The following is a 13604-nucleotide window of genomic DNA, read 5'->3' as shown; positions in this document are numbered from 1 at the left end:
ACTGTACTTTTGTCGTATCCACATTAACCCTACAGCCCTATTACAACTATTTATGGATTCTCATTACATCGTTGACCCCACTTTTCCCGATACACCGCCTGCCATCATATGACGCCATATTAATGTTCACCTCTGTCAAGAACATCAGTCGATAAATAATCTGCACCTGCTATGCATTGGGTATGCGTCACACTTGTTTTCCCCCGTCTTCGTTGTTTTTCTTTATTTATGTTCCAAGTTTCAGAATAAATGACTTCCAACATGTCCACCTGCAAACAATTTTTATCTACCAAGAAGAAATCAAAAGATTCCTACGAATTCATTGAGAACCTTGGAGAAGGATCCTTTGCGGAGGTTGTCCTCGTCGCAAAGGTCGGCACACCTAATAAGATGTTTGCAATGAAGGAAATTTCCATAGTTGGGAAAGATGAGTGCTTCATGGAGAGCATCAAAAGAGAGTGCTCCATACAGAAGCGTCTCTCTAAAAGTCGGCATTTAAATATGATCCATCTCTTCGAAATTCGTACAAATCCAGAAAACTATCAGTTGATTTTGAGCTATGCTGATGGGGGAGACCTTTTTGAAAAAATTAACCAACACGGAGGACTGGGCTCAGATGAAGCTCATCGATATTTCAAACAGCTAATTGATGGGCTCAGATTTATTCATGAGGAAGGTGTGACTCATCGGGACATCAAGCCAGAGAACTTGCTCCTTACCAAGTCAGGTTAGTCTTTTTTAACCAATCATCAATCAGCCTTGCCTACCAAGCAATCAAAGAACGTGCTCGCTGATTGGTCAGCAGATAAGATGCATTTGCTACGTCAAAATGCAGGCAGTAGGCAGGCACATAGGCATGTAGGCAATGAGACTGCCTACTGCTGAGACCTTTGAAAATTTTCAGGCATTCTAAAAATCGCGGATTTTGGCTTCGCAACTATGCACCGTTTCAATGGAGCAGAACAGATGCTGAACGCGTATTGTGGATCCCCACCGTACATTGCACCTGAAGTATTAACTGGAATAGACTATCGCGGTCCAGCAGTGGATATTTGGTCGGCTGGAGTGGTGCTCATCGCCATGATAGCTGGAGCTGTGCCATGGGAGCAGGCTGACCAGTAAGTTGGTGGGCTTAGGCTTAGGCTCAGTCTTAGGCGTAGGCTTAGGCTCAGGCTTAGGCAGGGCTGGGGGAGAGAAAATTGAAAATTGCAAAAATTTAAAGAAAATCCAGAAATATTTGCAAAAATTCGAGCTGCCCTAAATTTTTTTCCAGAAATTTTTCGAGCTTTTAAAAATTTCAGCTTCGACATTTTCCAATCCCGGTACTGCAGTTTCCGTAGAAATGGCAGAAAAGGAGCATGGAGCCGGATGAGCCAACAAGTGATATCCCTTCTTCGAAAAATCCTTCTCCAGGCTGAGTTAAGAGCGACTATTAGTATGATTGAAGAAGATCCGTGGTTCATATATGGTGAGGAGGTGGACGCTGAGAATAAGGAGAACGGAAGGTGAGAATGTGAAATTTTATCCAATTAATAAGTCGCAATATTTTCAGCCAAGCTCAGTACCGTCAGGAATCACAAACGTCTTCAAAGCCTATTTTGAACTTTGAAAATCTACTCAAAGATCTTAATGTCTCTATTTAATTTTTTTATAATACGTAGGAATAAATGCGTGTTCAATCAATAAAAACATTACCCTGTTGGATCTTTTGACCTATTCTTCCCGATACTTAGACGACGCTCATTTTGTGCAAAATAAATCGATAAAATGCGCCTGGAAATGTTATATGCTACAGCTACTCCTGACCCTATTTGTTGGGTGAACAGGTTGCCCAATTCAGTTGCCAAATTGCAGGTTGTATTGTAACTCCTTCAAATTTTGGCTTCTTTTTTTTTGCAAACTAGAACTTTTGCAACCGGACATGGAACTTTTGAAATTTTTTTGGTAGACGTTTACAACTTTCTGTCAGACTTTTGTAACTTTTTAGTCGCATTTTTCGCAGGCGTTGAACTTTTGTAACCCCTTGGCGATCTTCTGCGGCTTTTCGGCAAACTTTTGCAGTTTTAGACAAGCTTTTGCCATTTCTCGGCAAATTTTTTTAACTTCTTGGCCTTTTTTTTTTAATTTTTGATTTTGCCACTTGTCGGAAAATTTTTAAAGTTTGATGTCAAACTTTTGCGACGTTTAGTATTTATAACTTTTGTAACCATTTGTCGAACTTTTACAACTTTCTGTCAAACTTTTGAAATTTCTTGGACGACTTTTTACTTTTTTCAGAACTACTTTTTAGCGATTTTTTTGAATTTTTTTGCAATCTTTCCCCAAAATTTGCAACTTTTATAATTCTGAACCATTTTCTTATTGTTCAACTTTTTCAATTTTAAAAGTATCTCTTTAAAATTTTTATTTTTAGAACAATGTCTGCTATTCCTATTACCTCAACTCCTACCTCTCGACCCCGAAAGGAGTACAAAGTGGTCGAGCATCTATGTAAAGGATCTTTTGGGCAGGTGCACCTCTGCGAGCTCACCAGGAATCCCTCGGTCAAGGTTGCTGTTAAGGAAGTCGCAGTTTCTGGGAAATCTCGGAAAAACCTGACAGCTGTCCAAAAGGAGTACAAAATTCATAGGAGACTGTCAAAGATTGGACACGAAAATGTGATCCAAATGATGAAAATGATCGAAACCCCCAAGTTCTACAGTTTGGTAATGGAGTACGCCGATGGAGGGGATCTTTTCGATGAACTTAAAGAGCAGGAAAAGTTCTCCAGAAAAGATGCACATTCCTATTTCAAGCAGCTAATTAAAGGGCTCAAATTCATCCATGAGCAAGGAATTGTGCATCGGGACATCAAGCTCGAGAACTTGCTTCTTGTATATTCAGAGTCCGAAGATGATCCAGGAACTCTGAAGATCACAGATTTCGGATTGGCAACTAAATACCGAAAGGATGGAGAGGAGATCATGTTGAGCGAGGATTGCGGGTCTAAGCCCTATGCAGCGCCAGAAGTCTGCACAGGGAACGATTATCGGGGGCCACCCGTCGATATCTGGTCGGCTGGAGTCGTTTTGATGACGATGCTTGTTGGGGAGCACTCTTGGAAAGTTGCAAATAAAGAGTGAGTTTTTGGGAGCCGCTTACCTTGCTAGCGATGCGGGCGAAGAGCGGGGAAAAGGGAGAGTAAAGGGGCAAGAGAGGGTTTACAAAAACGAGTTAATGGGCAATTGAGAGGCGCCTCCCGGCACGCCATCATCATGAAATGCCCAAAAATCAGATTTTAATTCCAGAAAAGACGCGGCCTACAGCAACTGGATCAATGCAAAAGACGAAAAGGCGAACCTGTGGAATGTGATCTCCGGACCAACGACGGCGCTTCTTCGCAAACTTCTCCATGCGAACCCCGAAAAAAGGGCAACAATGGCGAAAATTGAAGCGGATCCATGGTTCCGGTACAATTATGGAAAACGTGTGGTGCCCAAAAGCGAGGAGGAACCGGCAAAACGAGCCTGTCATTCTTCCATGTAAGTTAAAGTTGAATTTAAGCTGCCTGCCTACAGCCTACTTCATGTCGGCACGCATGTAGGCGTAGGTTTTCTGGTAGGCAGGCAGGTATTACACAGAAATTTGAAAATTTAACAATATTTTTCAGATAATCAATGGGAGAGCAGACAAAATAATTCGAAGAATTTTTAAAAATTGATTAAAAAACAACAAAAAACCGAAAATTTATAAAATCCAAAAAAATCTCTGTTCTATTATTTTTCGTCATTTTTCGTCATTTTTCGTCATCAAAAAAAGTGTCCGTTGTCTACCCGAATCTTCAAAAAATGTTCGCCAAGCAATCTGGGAAGTCTACGAGTCATAGAAATATCTTATATACTATTTCTGCCAATTAATTTTTCATTTAATAAATCATGCCTCTTTATTTCAATTATTCACCTACATATATTTCTTGAAAAGACGATTTCGCATAAATGCACGCACCTTTGAAGTCACAGAGAAAAAAAAATACACTGCGCATGGAGCCGTGTAACTTTACCATAGAAGCTCAAATTTCATGAAAATAAAATCATAAAAATTTTGGATTATTATATAAAAAGAGAATAACATTTTAAATTTTTCTTCAAAAAAAATTTTCCAAAAAAATCTGTAAAATGTTAAATTTTTGAACATATATGATTGAGTTTAATACTATTGGATATCAAATAGATAAGCCATGCTAAAAAAAGAAAACATGCTGATCTAAATTTTCTGTCATGATTTTCAAAAAGTTCAAAAATGTACGTCACGATGTTTTTTTTTTTTTTAATTTTATTTCTTTAAAATTTTTTTTTTCGATTTTGTTAATAGAACTCGATAATAATAATTAATAGAACTGGGGAAAAACTTGACCAAAATTAATTATTTCTGTGAGTTATAGGAAGTTAAAGGAAAAAAACATTCTAGACGTTTCCAACTCTCAAAATTTCTTGACAATGTGCCAAAATTGTGACTGAAAGATTAATTTTTGTTTAATTGGAGTTTTTAAATATTATATTCGGTCATGTTGGACTATTAAAGTGTATTTGTTTAAATCCCCACTGCCCATATTCTTCTTGTGTATATAGACCGTCTCACTTGCGACCTGGGAAGTTGACCTCCCCCATTGCTAGAGTCATCGTCAGTGTGTGCACATTTGTAAGACGCGCAAAAAATTGTATTCGATAGTCATCCATTTATTGGTAAGGGAGGTGGTTATGTTTTTTTATTGTTCATCATGTTTTCTGCTTTTATTTTACAATTTTTATTGGTCATTTCTTCTTTTTTTTAACTTCAATAATGAATTTTTAAATCATACATTTCCAAACTTTCAGACAGTTTTTTTTCCAAAAACCTTTAAATTAGAGTATATAATTTTTTTTTATTCAGAAAAATTATATTTCTTTTTCTGAGACTTGTTTATTTTTAGTCACAGTTTTTCCTGAAATTTTTGAAATTTTGAGCTTTTTAATAGAACATATTTGAGGCATTTCGACTGCCTACGAGCACTCGAACTAAAGAAAAAGTTGATCCAAAATAGTTTCAGTGCATTTTTTTCACTACCTTTGAGGCCTATTTGATTTTTTCAGGGTAACTGAGCGTAGACAAAAATTTTGAGTCTTTATTAGGAAAAGATTCTAAACATTTTTCATTTCATTTTCATCGATTCTGAGAAGTTTGATTTTTCCCGCCAAACCGGCAATTTGTCGAAAATCAAAATTTCAGGCAAACGGCTAGTTGCCCGAATTGAAATTTCCGGCATATTAGCAACTTGCCGGAATTAAAATTTCTGCCAATTGGGAAACCGGCAAATAACTTTTTTGCCGAATTTGCCGGAAAAACAGTAATTTCCAAAAATGTTTGGCACATTATGATTTTGCTCCTTTTTTTGAAAATTTTAGAATTTCAATTCTAATCGACAAAATTGTACGCATCTTATGAAGATTCCTACATCTATTTTGAAAAGTAAGCAAATTCTATGAAATCATACAAAGAAAACGGGAAAAATTTTAAAAGGGCACATTTTTAACGTTTCCAGCTTATAAAAAATCCTTCTAAAAACTTCCGGCAAATTGATGTTTGGCAAACGGCAAATCGACAAATTGCCGGAAACGAAAATTTCCATCAAATCGGGAAACCGGCAATTTGCCGATTTGCCGAACTGCAATTGCCACCCACCCCTTTCAAAGTTCTGAGTTCTAGGTAGTTCATTTGCGCTGGAATTCAAAATTCGTCTCGTTCTGACTTTTGACAAAATTTTTTAGAAATAGTCTTAAAAAATTGGAAAACTTCTATGAAATTGTTGTAAAGTTATATTCGGTATTTATTAAGTTTTTTAGCCCCGCTTTTCATTTTTATTTTTTACTCTCGAATTCAAAACTAATCAATGTTAACATCACGATTCAATCTTTCAGAAAAATGGCCGGAATCGCTCAAAGCACTACTTCCCCTGCCTCTGCCACCACAGAAAAACCCATCTACAACGTGGTCCGTTTCCTCAGTGAAGGTACCTATGGACAAGTCTCTTTGTACGAAAGCTCCAAAAACCCCGACGTCAAAATCGCGGTCAAACAAATCTCAACTGCTGGTCAGTCGGAACGCTTTGTGGAGCACATCAAAACTGAGTTCGCAATTCACAAAGGCCTGTCAAAGATCGGTGGTCATAGGAACGTAATCTCTATGATGGAAATGCGCAAGGGCTCAGATTGCTACACCCTGCTGAAGGAGTATGCAGATGGAGGTGACCTGTTCAAAAAGCTTGAAACCGAAGGTGAACAGTATTCAGAAAATGCACAATGCTTTTTTAAGCAGCTAATTTCGGGGCTCAAATTCATCCATGAGCATGAAATTGTGCATCGAGACATTAAGCTTGAGAATCTTCTTTTGATGAAATCAAAATCAAATCTTGTGCCAGACACGTTGAAAATTGCGGATTTTGGATTAGCCACCGAATACATGGTTGACGGAGAGGAGCTCATGCTCGTGGATAACTGTGGATCCCCTCCGTATGCGGCTCCAGAAGTATACTCTAAACAAGGGCATCGCGGCCCACCAACCGATGTTTGGTCTTCAGGAGTTATTTTGATGGCGATGCTCACTGCAGGGCTTCCGTGGGATTGTGCGCACAGGTAAGCTTGTTTATACTTCAGGGGTAGGCCGCAAACAATTTTTCCGGCAAATTAGCAAACTGCCGGAATTGAAATTTCCGGCAAATCGGCAAACCGACAAATTGTCGGAATTGAAAATTTTTGGCAAATCGGCAACCCGACAAATTTCCGATCAGCAGGAAAAGCGGCAATTTCCGAAAATCTTCGGCAAAATGCGTTTTTGCACTTTTTGGAAATTTCAATCGGCAAAACTGTATGCATCCTATGAATGTTCCTGCATTTATTTTGAAAATTAAGCAAATTCTATGAAAATATCTTTATAAAAAATATTGGAATATTTTTCAAAAAGGCACAATTTAAGTTTTTCCGTCTTAAAAATCCCACTTACGTCAAATTTATGCTCGGCAAATCAGCATATTGGCAAACCGGCAATTTGCAGGAATTTCAAATTTCCGGCAAATCGGCAAACCGGCAGATGGCCGGAAATGAAAATTTCCATCAAATCAGCAAACCGGCAATTTGCAGGAATTTAAAATTTCCATCAAATCGGGACACCGGCAATTTGCAGGACTTTAAAATTTTCGGCAAATCGGCAGACCGGCATTTTGCACTTTGCGCTATAAAAATTATAATTTTTGAGGTTTCTACGGCTGTTTTCTCGGTTTTCATTCATAGTTTTGAATTTCAGAAAAGACGTCGACTACGCCGCCTGGATCGACAAAAAGTTCCGAACGGACAACTTATGGAATGACATTTCCGACCGGGCTCTTGCACTCCTCCGCAAAATTCTTTGCGTCAATGTCAGTGAGAGAGTTAGTATTGAGCAAATCGAGGCGGATCCATGGTTCACATTTGACTACGCAAAAAGGATCGCAAGTCAAAAGCCTAGTGCAAGATCATGCTACATTCCAGTGTAAGTTTAAATTGATTCATTTTAAATTTTTACTGTATCAAGAAAATGCATCAAAAATTGAATCAAAAAAGAGCCGAAAGCTTCACTTTCTAAATATTTTCATTTTTATTTTCAGGAAAAGAACCATGTCTTCTTAGTTGCACAACAAAGCTCAATAATCTACAAGGAAAACATATTTGGAAATCTAAAACTGACTTTTTTTCTTGAATTTTAACCATTTTGATTGAAATTTCTTCTAATAAAAAAAAATCCAAAAATTCGCGAAAAATTCAAGTGTTGGGGAAACTGTTAAAAATTAGAAAAAAAATCTGAAAAAATTGTCAAACTTGTTCAAAGACCATATTTAAAACAGTCTCAACTTGGCTCAATATTGTGCCATTTTACAAAATTTTTTGGGAAAAAATCAATAGTTTTGGTCAAATTTGTATTGTCAAATTTTTGATGTGTGCGGCAAATATCGAAATTTGCCGAGCCCGACAAATTCGGCAAACGAAAAGTTCGGCAAATTCGGCAAATTTGCCGCACACCACTGGTCTCAACGTATCAAATAAAACTGAATTTTAAATTTTTTAATGGGTTTTTTTCAGTTTTACTTTTTCTTTGAACATTTTCATTCAGGCTATCGCCTAAGCCTGAGCCTAAGGTTAAGCTTGAGCCTAAGCCTCATCCTAAGCCTAAGCCTAATCCTACGCATAAGCCTAAGCCTTATATCTCAGTTCCCTTATTTGTGCTTAAACAGGAGTCAAGCTTGCGGCAATGCTCGAAGTTTCCCAATATGCACATTTTTAGGTAATTTGGAAATTTATTGAAACTTTGACAGAAAATTGTGAAAAATCTTTAAAAAATTATAGAGCGTTTTTTTCCATTCGGTCATTTAGGGCTTTTTTCTACAAGCAATACAATTTTGAGAAAACTACATCTTCTGTTCTATTATTATTTTGTGTACCCATATATCATAAATTCCAACAACAACGCCAGAACCATAAAAGTGCCTATTTATTGATATATGGTAGAACAGTATGTTATTGTGTTTTAGAGGAGTTCCCCTCCCTCTTGTGGAGTTGTATGTACTTGGTTAGATCCATTAGAGTATACTTTGTTTATTTGGTACGTTTTTTGATACACTTTCAAGTAATGTGGGCTAACTGCCAAGTTTGAGGCGGAGCAAATGCTCGGGTAAATAGGTAAATAGGCGGAGTTTAGGCGGTATTCCTAGCGGTCTTTTTTTTCCTTCCGTGTTTACATTTGTTATTTTCTTATCTTAATCTCGATAGAATTTCCCTTATTTCGAGTTTTTTTGCCGCGCCTACTTTGTGCCTACTTACCTACGCTTTTACCTATCGAGTATTTTACGCATTTTCTAATTTCAACAAAAATAATTGAAAACTCAATTATAAAATTAAATTAAATTTCGCATTTTACAAAAAAAAAACAAAAAATCGCTAATCCAGGGCTATTAAAGATTGATTCACTCAATTGTTTTCTGAAAATTCATTTATTTTTTTTACTGAACCTCTTCATTTTCTATTAGCAGGTTTTTTATCTACAACTCTAGCAAAAATACCAAGGCATGCACATAGAAGGCCTATTCCAAAAAGTTTCGGTTTTTTTTAAAAATTTTCTATGTATAATGTCATCCAAATTCTCACAATTCTAATTTTCAGAAAACAATGTCTGCCACAGAATCCACTACCACTACCCCACCTGCTTCCACCGAAAAGTACCAAGTTCTGGGACTTCTTGGAAAAGGAACATTCGGCAAAGTTCTGCTCATTGAGCTAGAGTCACTCCCAGGAGAAGCGGTGGCAATGAAAGAGATCGAAGCATCCGGAGAACACGTGGAGCAAATCACGCTGAATGTCAAAAAAGAGTACATCTTAACAAAGCGACTTTCCGCGCCAGGCCATGAAAATGTGATCCGGTTTTTGTCGATTCGGACGATGCCAGAACATTATTTTTTAATTATGGAGTACGCTGATGGTGGAGATCTTTTTGATAAAATCTCGTCAGAATACAGGCTTACTTCAAGCCAAGCCCATGGATATTTCAAGCAACTCATCGCTGGGCTCAGGTACATTCACTCAAAAGGTGTGACCCATCGGGACATCAAGCCCGAAAATTTGATGCTTACTAAAGCTGGTTAGTTTTTTTCAAATTTCCCGCTACTGGCGGATAAACAGAAATTTCAATTCGAAAACTTGAAAAAACAGCCAAGAATTGAGCGGAGCCTATTTTCAAAATTTTCCTGTTTTTGAAAATTAATCCTTCGAAATTTTTTTCTTAAAATAGACACAGCCCCTTTCTTGGTTTATTTTTGAACCTGTCTTCCTGGATACTACGGCAGCATAGGCAGGCATATAAGCATAAGGCAGCATAGGCAGGCATAGAAGCAGGAAGCAGAAAAAAAACATCATAAGTACAAATTAAAACGTTAAAATCCTGTAGAAAATATCCCAAAATAGATTCCGCCCATATATTGGTTAATTGAAAAAATTGATTTTTGTTTCGGAAAACTCTCTAAAACCTAAAATTTGAGACATATTCAAAATTTTGATGTAGCATGGTATTTTTTCAGGAGTTTTGAAAATCACCGACTTTGGACTTGGAACCTTGCATATTATCAAAGGAGAAGAATCGCTTATGGACACCCGATGTGGGACACCTCAATACGCTGCACCTGAAGTTTTGGTTGGAAATCAATACCGTGGACCGCCCGTAGACATTTGGTCAGCTGGAGTTGTGCTCATTAATATGTTGACTGGGCATAGCCCATGGAAAAAGGCGTGCAAGTGAGTTTGGATTTTATTTTAAGGCAAGAAATTTATGGGAAAATTATTTTTCACACTTTTCTTTTAAAAAAAGAATACTGAATTTTTATTTTTCTATATATTTTTTGAAAACCATTTTTCGAACATTTGGAAGTTATTTTTTTGAAAGATTTTTTTTCTAAAAAATTTGGTGGAAAATTGAATTTTCAATTTTTCAAACAATTTTGGCACAGTTTTAAAGTTTCAATTTTGATGTAAATAGTGTCAGACTGTCCCATCGCTGTTTGATCTACGAAAAATGCGGGATTTTTTGCTGAAAAATATGTGATGTCAGCACGTTCCTAACCATGCGAAATCAGTTGAGAACGCTGCATCTCTTCTCCCACATTTTTTGTAGATCAAAGTAGATCAGGCCGAAATAAAACACTTTGACACCAGATAATTAGTTTTCAATTAGTCTTTAAATTGGCGGGATATCGAAACATCAATTTCCCTGAAAATTAAGGTTTTTAGAGGGAAATTCAAATTTCAATTTCATTTATTTTTCAAATTTTCGCCGAAAATTGAATTTTTAATTTTTTGAAAATTTTAGCTTTAAAACACAGTACTTTTCAATTTTAATTTTGAATTTTAAATTTGCTTGGATTTTTCAAATTTCTCAAATTAAATCAATGCAGTTCAATTTTCTCGGAAATTTTCAATAAAATTCAATAATTGTTCTCCAGATCCGATGCCTCCTACACTCGCTGGTTCAATGACGAATGCACCGAAAGAGATGCGTGGTCTGATCTTGGTGCTCGTGTAATCACACTTCTTTGCTCAATTCTTGCTCACAACCCAACACATCGAGCGCCAATTGAGCTCATTGAACAGGACCACTGGTTTCAGTTTGGTGATGAGGAAACTGTTGAAATGTGAGTTTGAATTTTTTGTTGAAAATTAAAATTTCTAGCAGTTTGGAAATGTTGGGATTTTTCAATTTTTTGACAGATATTTGAAAATCAAAAAGTAAATATAAAAAGCTAGTTATGCTTATTTTGGCGGGAACTTTGGTGGAAGAAATCGGACCGAAAACTATTTATTTATTTAAAATTTATTTCAATACGATTTTTTAAAATAATTCAAATTTTATAATTTAAAATTTAAAAATCGATGTTTCCCCTTAGAAAGTGTATAAGTAAAAAATTTCAGATAGTAAAATTTTTTAGATAGTTTCTAGCTTTCAGCACTTCCGCTTCATCAACCAGTTGCAACTCCGAAGCCAAATCCAGCAGAAAACGGAAAATTGAGCAGACTATTGAATCCCGTAATGTCTTCGATTACAGCTCAAAAAGCAAAAAAATGAAAAGGAGAACCCTTTCTGCATAGTGATGGGTCAAGTTTAATGGGGAAATCAAAAAATTAAAAAAAAAAAAGCATTTTAAAAAGTTGTCAGAATTTAGAAATTTTCGTATTTTAAGGACATATAGAAATTGATAAAATCAATGAAATTTCTATTAAAAAATGTTTAAAAAACATTATTCAAATTTTCAAAAATTGTATCTGCTTTTTCAGAATTGAAACATTTTTTATTTTGAAAAAAAAACTATTTAATTTTCTGATTAAACAACAGAAAAAAAATATGGCGCAAAAACCATAATTTTTAATTTATTCCGGTTGTGTCAATAATTTCTCTAAAATTTTATTTTATGCCTTCTAGTACATAATTTTAACCAACCAAATAATATCAATTTTTTCAATTTTCCAAAATTGTTCCAGTTTTGCAATTTGGAGTTTTTTTTAGCATTTAATGTTTTGCTAAAAGAGTTATTTCTGAAAAAAAATTAAAGTTCCGAAAAAAACCGAATTTTTTAAAGTTATAATTTTTTACCTTCAAGAAGCCTAATATATTACGATAAGAAATTTTGAAACACCATTGAAGGCATGAAATTTAAAAAAAAGCTCGATTACTACAAAATTTCAAAATTTTGCAAAAAAATTACTGGTTTACAGGGGTTTACAAAGGAAATTCCTTCTTTTTTTAATTTCAGATTTTTTTTGAGGCCTAACGAACACCGATGAGCCCACCGAAAAAAATTTGGAGTAAGAAAATGTTTATTTCATTTTGTCATAGCCGCTTATTTGAAATGTGTTTTTTTTAAATTAAAATTGAAAATAAATAATATACTATTGAAATTTGCAAAATTTTTGAATTGCACAAAAAAGAGAATAAATTTTCAAAACATAAATTTATATGCTCATTTGCCCAAGCTTGATTCCTACCTGATACCTGATATTCCTGAGTTTTTAAGAATTTCGATCCACAATTTAGCAATTTACAAAAAAATTTATTTCAAACATTTTCCCAGTTTTTGAAATCTCAGCACCACTACAGTAACCCAAAAGTATCCTACAGTACCTCGACCTCGTCTATAACAAATAACTCTATTTTCTAAAACTACTGTAACCCTACTGTAATTCTATAGCTTCTTGCATTACCTCTCCTGAATCATACAGTAATTCTACAGTATCCTATAGTGATTTATGATACTGTAGAATTAATTTCTTCATATGGTCAAAACTTAAACTTACCGAAGCAAAAAAAAAATGATTTTATTCTGAACTTTGAGCCCTTATATTGTTCGACAAACAACACAAATGTTTTTTCCCTTATTTTATCCCCTTTCACCTGTATGTTTAGAATTTTTATAAATATTTAATTCAGTAAGATCACTCAATTTTGTGAGTTTTTGCATGAGAATTTTTTTTCTTAATTTTTTATTTTCAGGTCAGATCTTGATGGACACGGACTTTTGTTGGATTTTGGGAAAATTAGGTGTTGATTTTTTTTTCAATTTGCGAGGAGTTTTAGGTTAAACTGACACAAAACATTTCTCAAAAAAACCGACGTAAATGAAGGAAACACGCTGAAAAACTGAAAAAAGCTCGAAAAAAAATTTTTAAAAATTAAAAATGGAGAGTTCCCGTAAATCGACACGAAGCAGGCGCGCATTTGAAAAGAACGATTTGGGCACAAATAAAATTCGCGATTTCAAGGTGAAATATAAAATCAGGAAAAATTGTTTGATTTTTTTCATATAGACATTCGGAATCAAGGGAAAAATTTGGAGTTAATTAAAAATTAAAAAATATTTTCCAGATTTCGGTACTCCACCATCAAATTCGAATGAAAGTTTTATTTTCAACACGAAGATCAAACATCCGATTTCAAAGCTTTCTAATTATTTTTTCGTTCTCCCAGTAGCCTGAACCACTAAATGATGATTTTTGCACCTGCTTTTCAGTCTTCTAGTAACT

The 13604-nt window shown here is 35.3% G+C and overlaps 3 protein-coding genes across 5 annotated transcripts; all 3 read left to right on the top strand.

The window, feature by feature from the left end:
• Positions 1-105: 105 nt before the first annotated feature.
• On the top strand, positions 106-1704 carry txt-2 (non-specific serine/threonine protein kinase). The gene is made up of 5 exons (NM_182328.7): positions 106-180; positions 245-727; positions 905-1118; positions 1302-1505; positions 1553-1704. The coding sequence occupies exons 2-5, from the start codon at positions 250-252 to the stop codon at positions 1641-1643; spliced, it is 987 nt and encodes a 328-aa protein (NP_872128.2). The 5' UTR covers positions 106-180; positions 245-249; the 3' UTR covers positions 1644-1704.
• Positions 1705-2411: 707 nt separating this feature from the next.
• On the top strand, positions 2412-3920 carry R02C2.1 (Protein kinase domain-containing protein). The gene is made up of 3 exons (NM_070760.8): positions 2412-3118; positions 3288-3521; positions 3650-3920. Exons 1-3 carry the CDS (start codon positions 2418-2420, stop codon positions 3651-3653), a joined length of 939 nt encoding a protein of 312 aa, NP_503161.2. The 5' UTR covers positions 2412-2417; the 3' UTR covers positions 3654-3920.
• Positions 3921-5933: 2013 nt separating this feature from the next.
• Positions 5934-12472, top strand: kin-33. 3 transcript variants are annotated; one of them, NR_151557.1, is made up of 6 exons: positions 5938-6647; positions 7315-7539; positions 9204-9678; positions 10115-10328; positions 11033-11221; positions 11534-11677. NR_151557.1 is itself a non-coding variant. In NM_001380587.2 (4 exons), the coding sequence occupies exons 1-4, from the start codon at positions 9210-9212 to the stop codon at positions 11673-11675; spliced, it is 1014 nt and encodes a 337-aa protein (NP_001367716.1). In that variant the 5' UTR covers positions 9197-9209; the 3' UTR covers positions 11676-12472. The 3 variants fall into 3 exon arrangements, 2 of the variants coding, with proteins under 2 accessions (NP_503160.1, NP_001367716.1); NM_001380587.2 differs by lacking the exons at positions 5938-6647; positions 7315-7539 and having other exon boundaries at positions 9197-9678; positions 11534-12472; NM_070759.7 differs by lacking the exons at positions 9204-9678; positions 10115-10328; positions 11033-11221; positions 11534-11677 and adding an exon at positions 7655-7794 and having other exon boundaries at positions 5934-6647.
• The last annotated feature ends 1132 nt before the right edge of the window (positions 12473-13604 follow it).

Source organism: Caenorhabditis elegans, chromosome V (genome assembly GCF_000002985.6).
Source record: "Caenorhabditis elegans chromosome V".
NCBI classification, from domain to species: Eukaryota; Metazoa; Nematoda; class Chromadorea; order Rhabditida; family Rhabditidae; genus Caenorhabditis; species Caenorhabditis elegans.
Note: the sequence above shows the minus strand (reverse complement) of the source record. Positions and strands in the feature narration are given on the sequence as shown.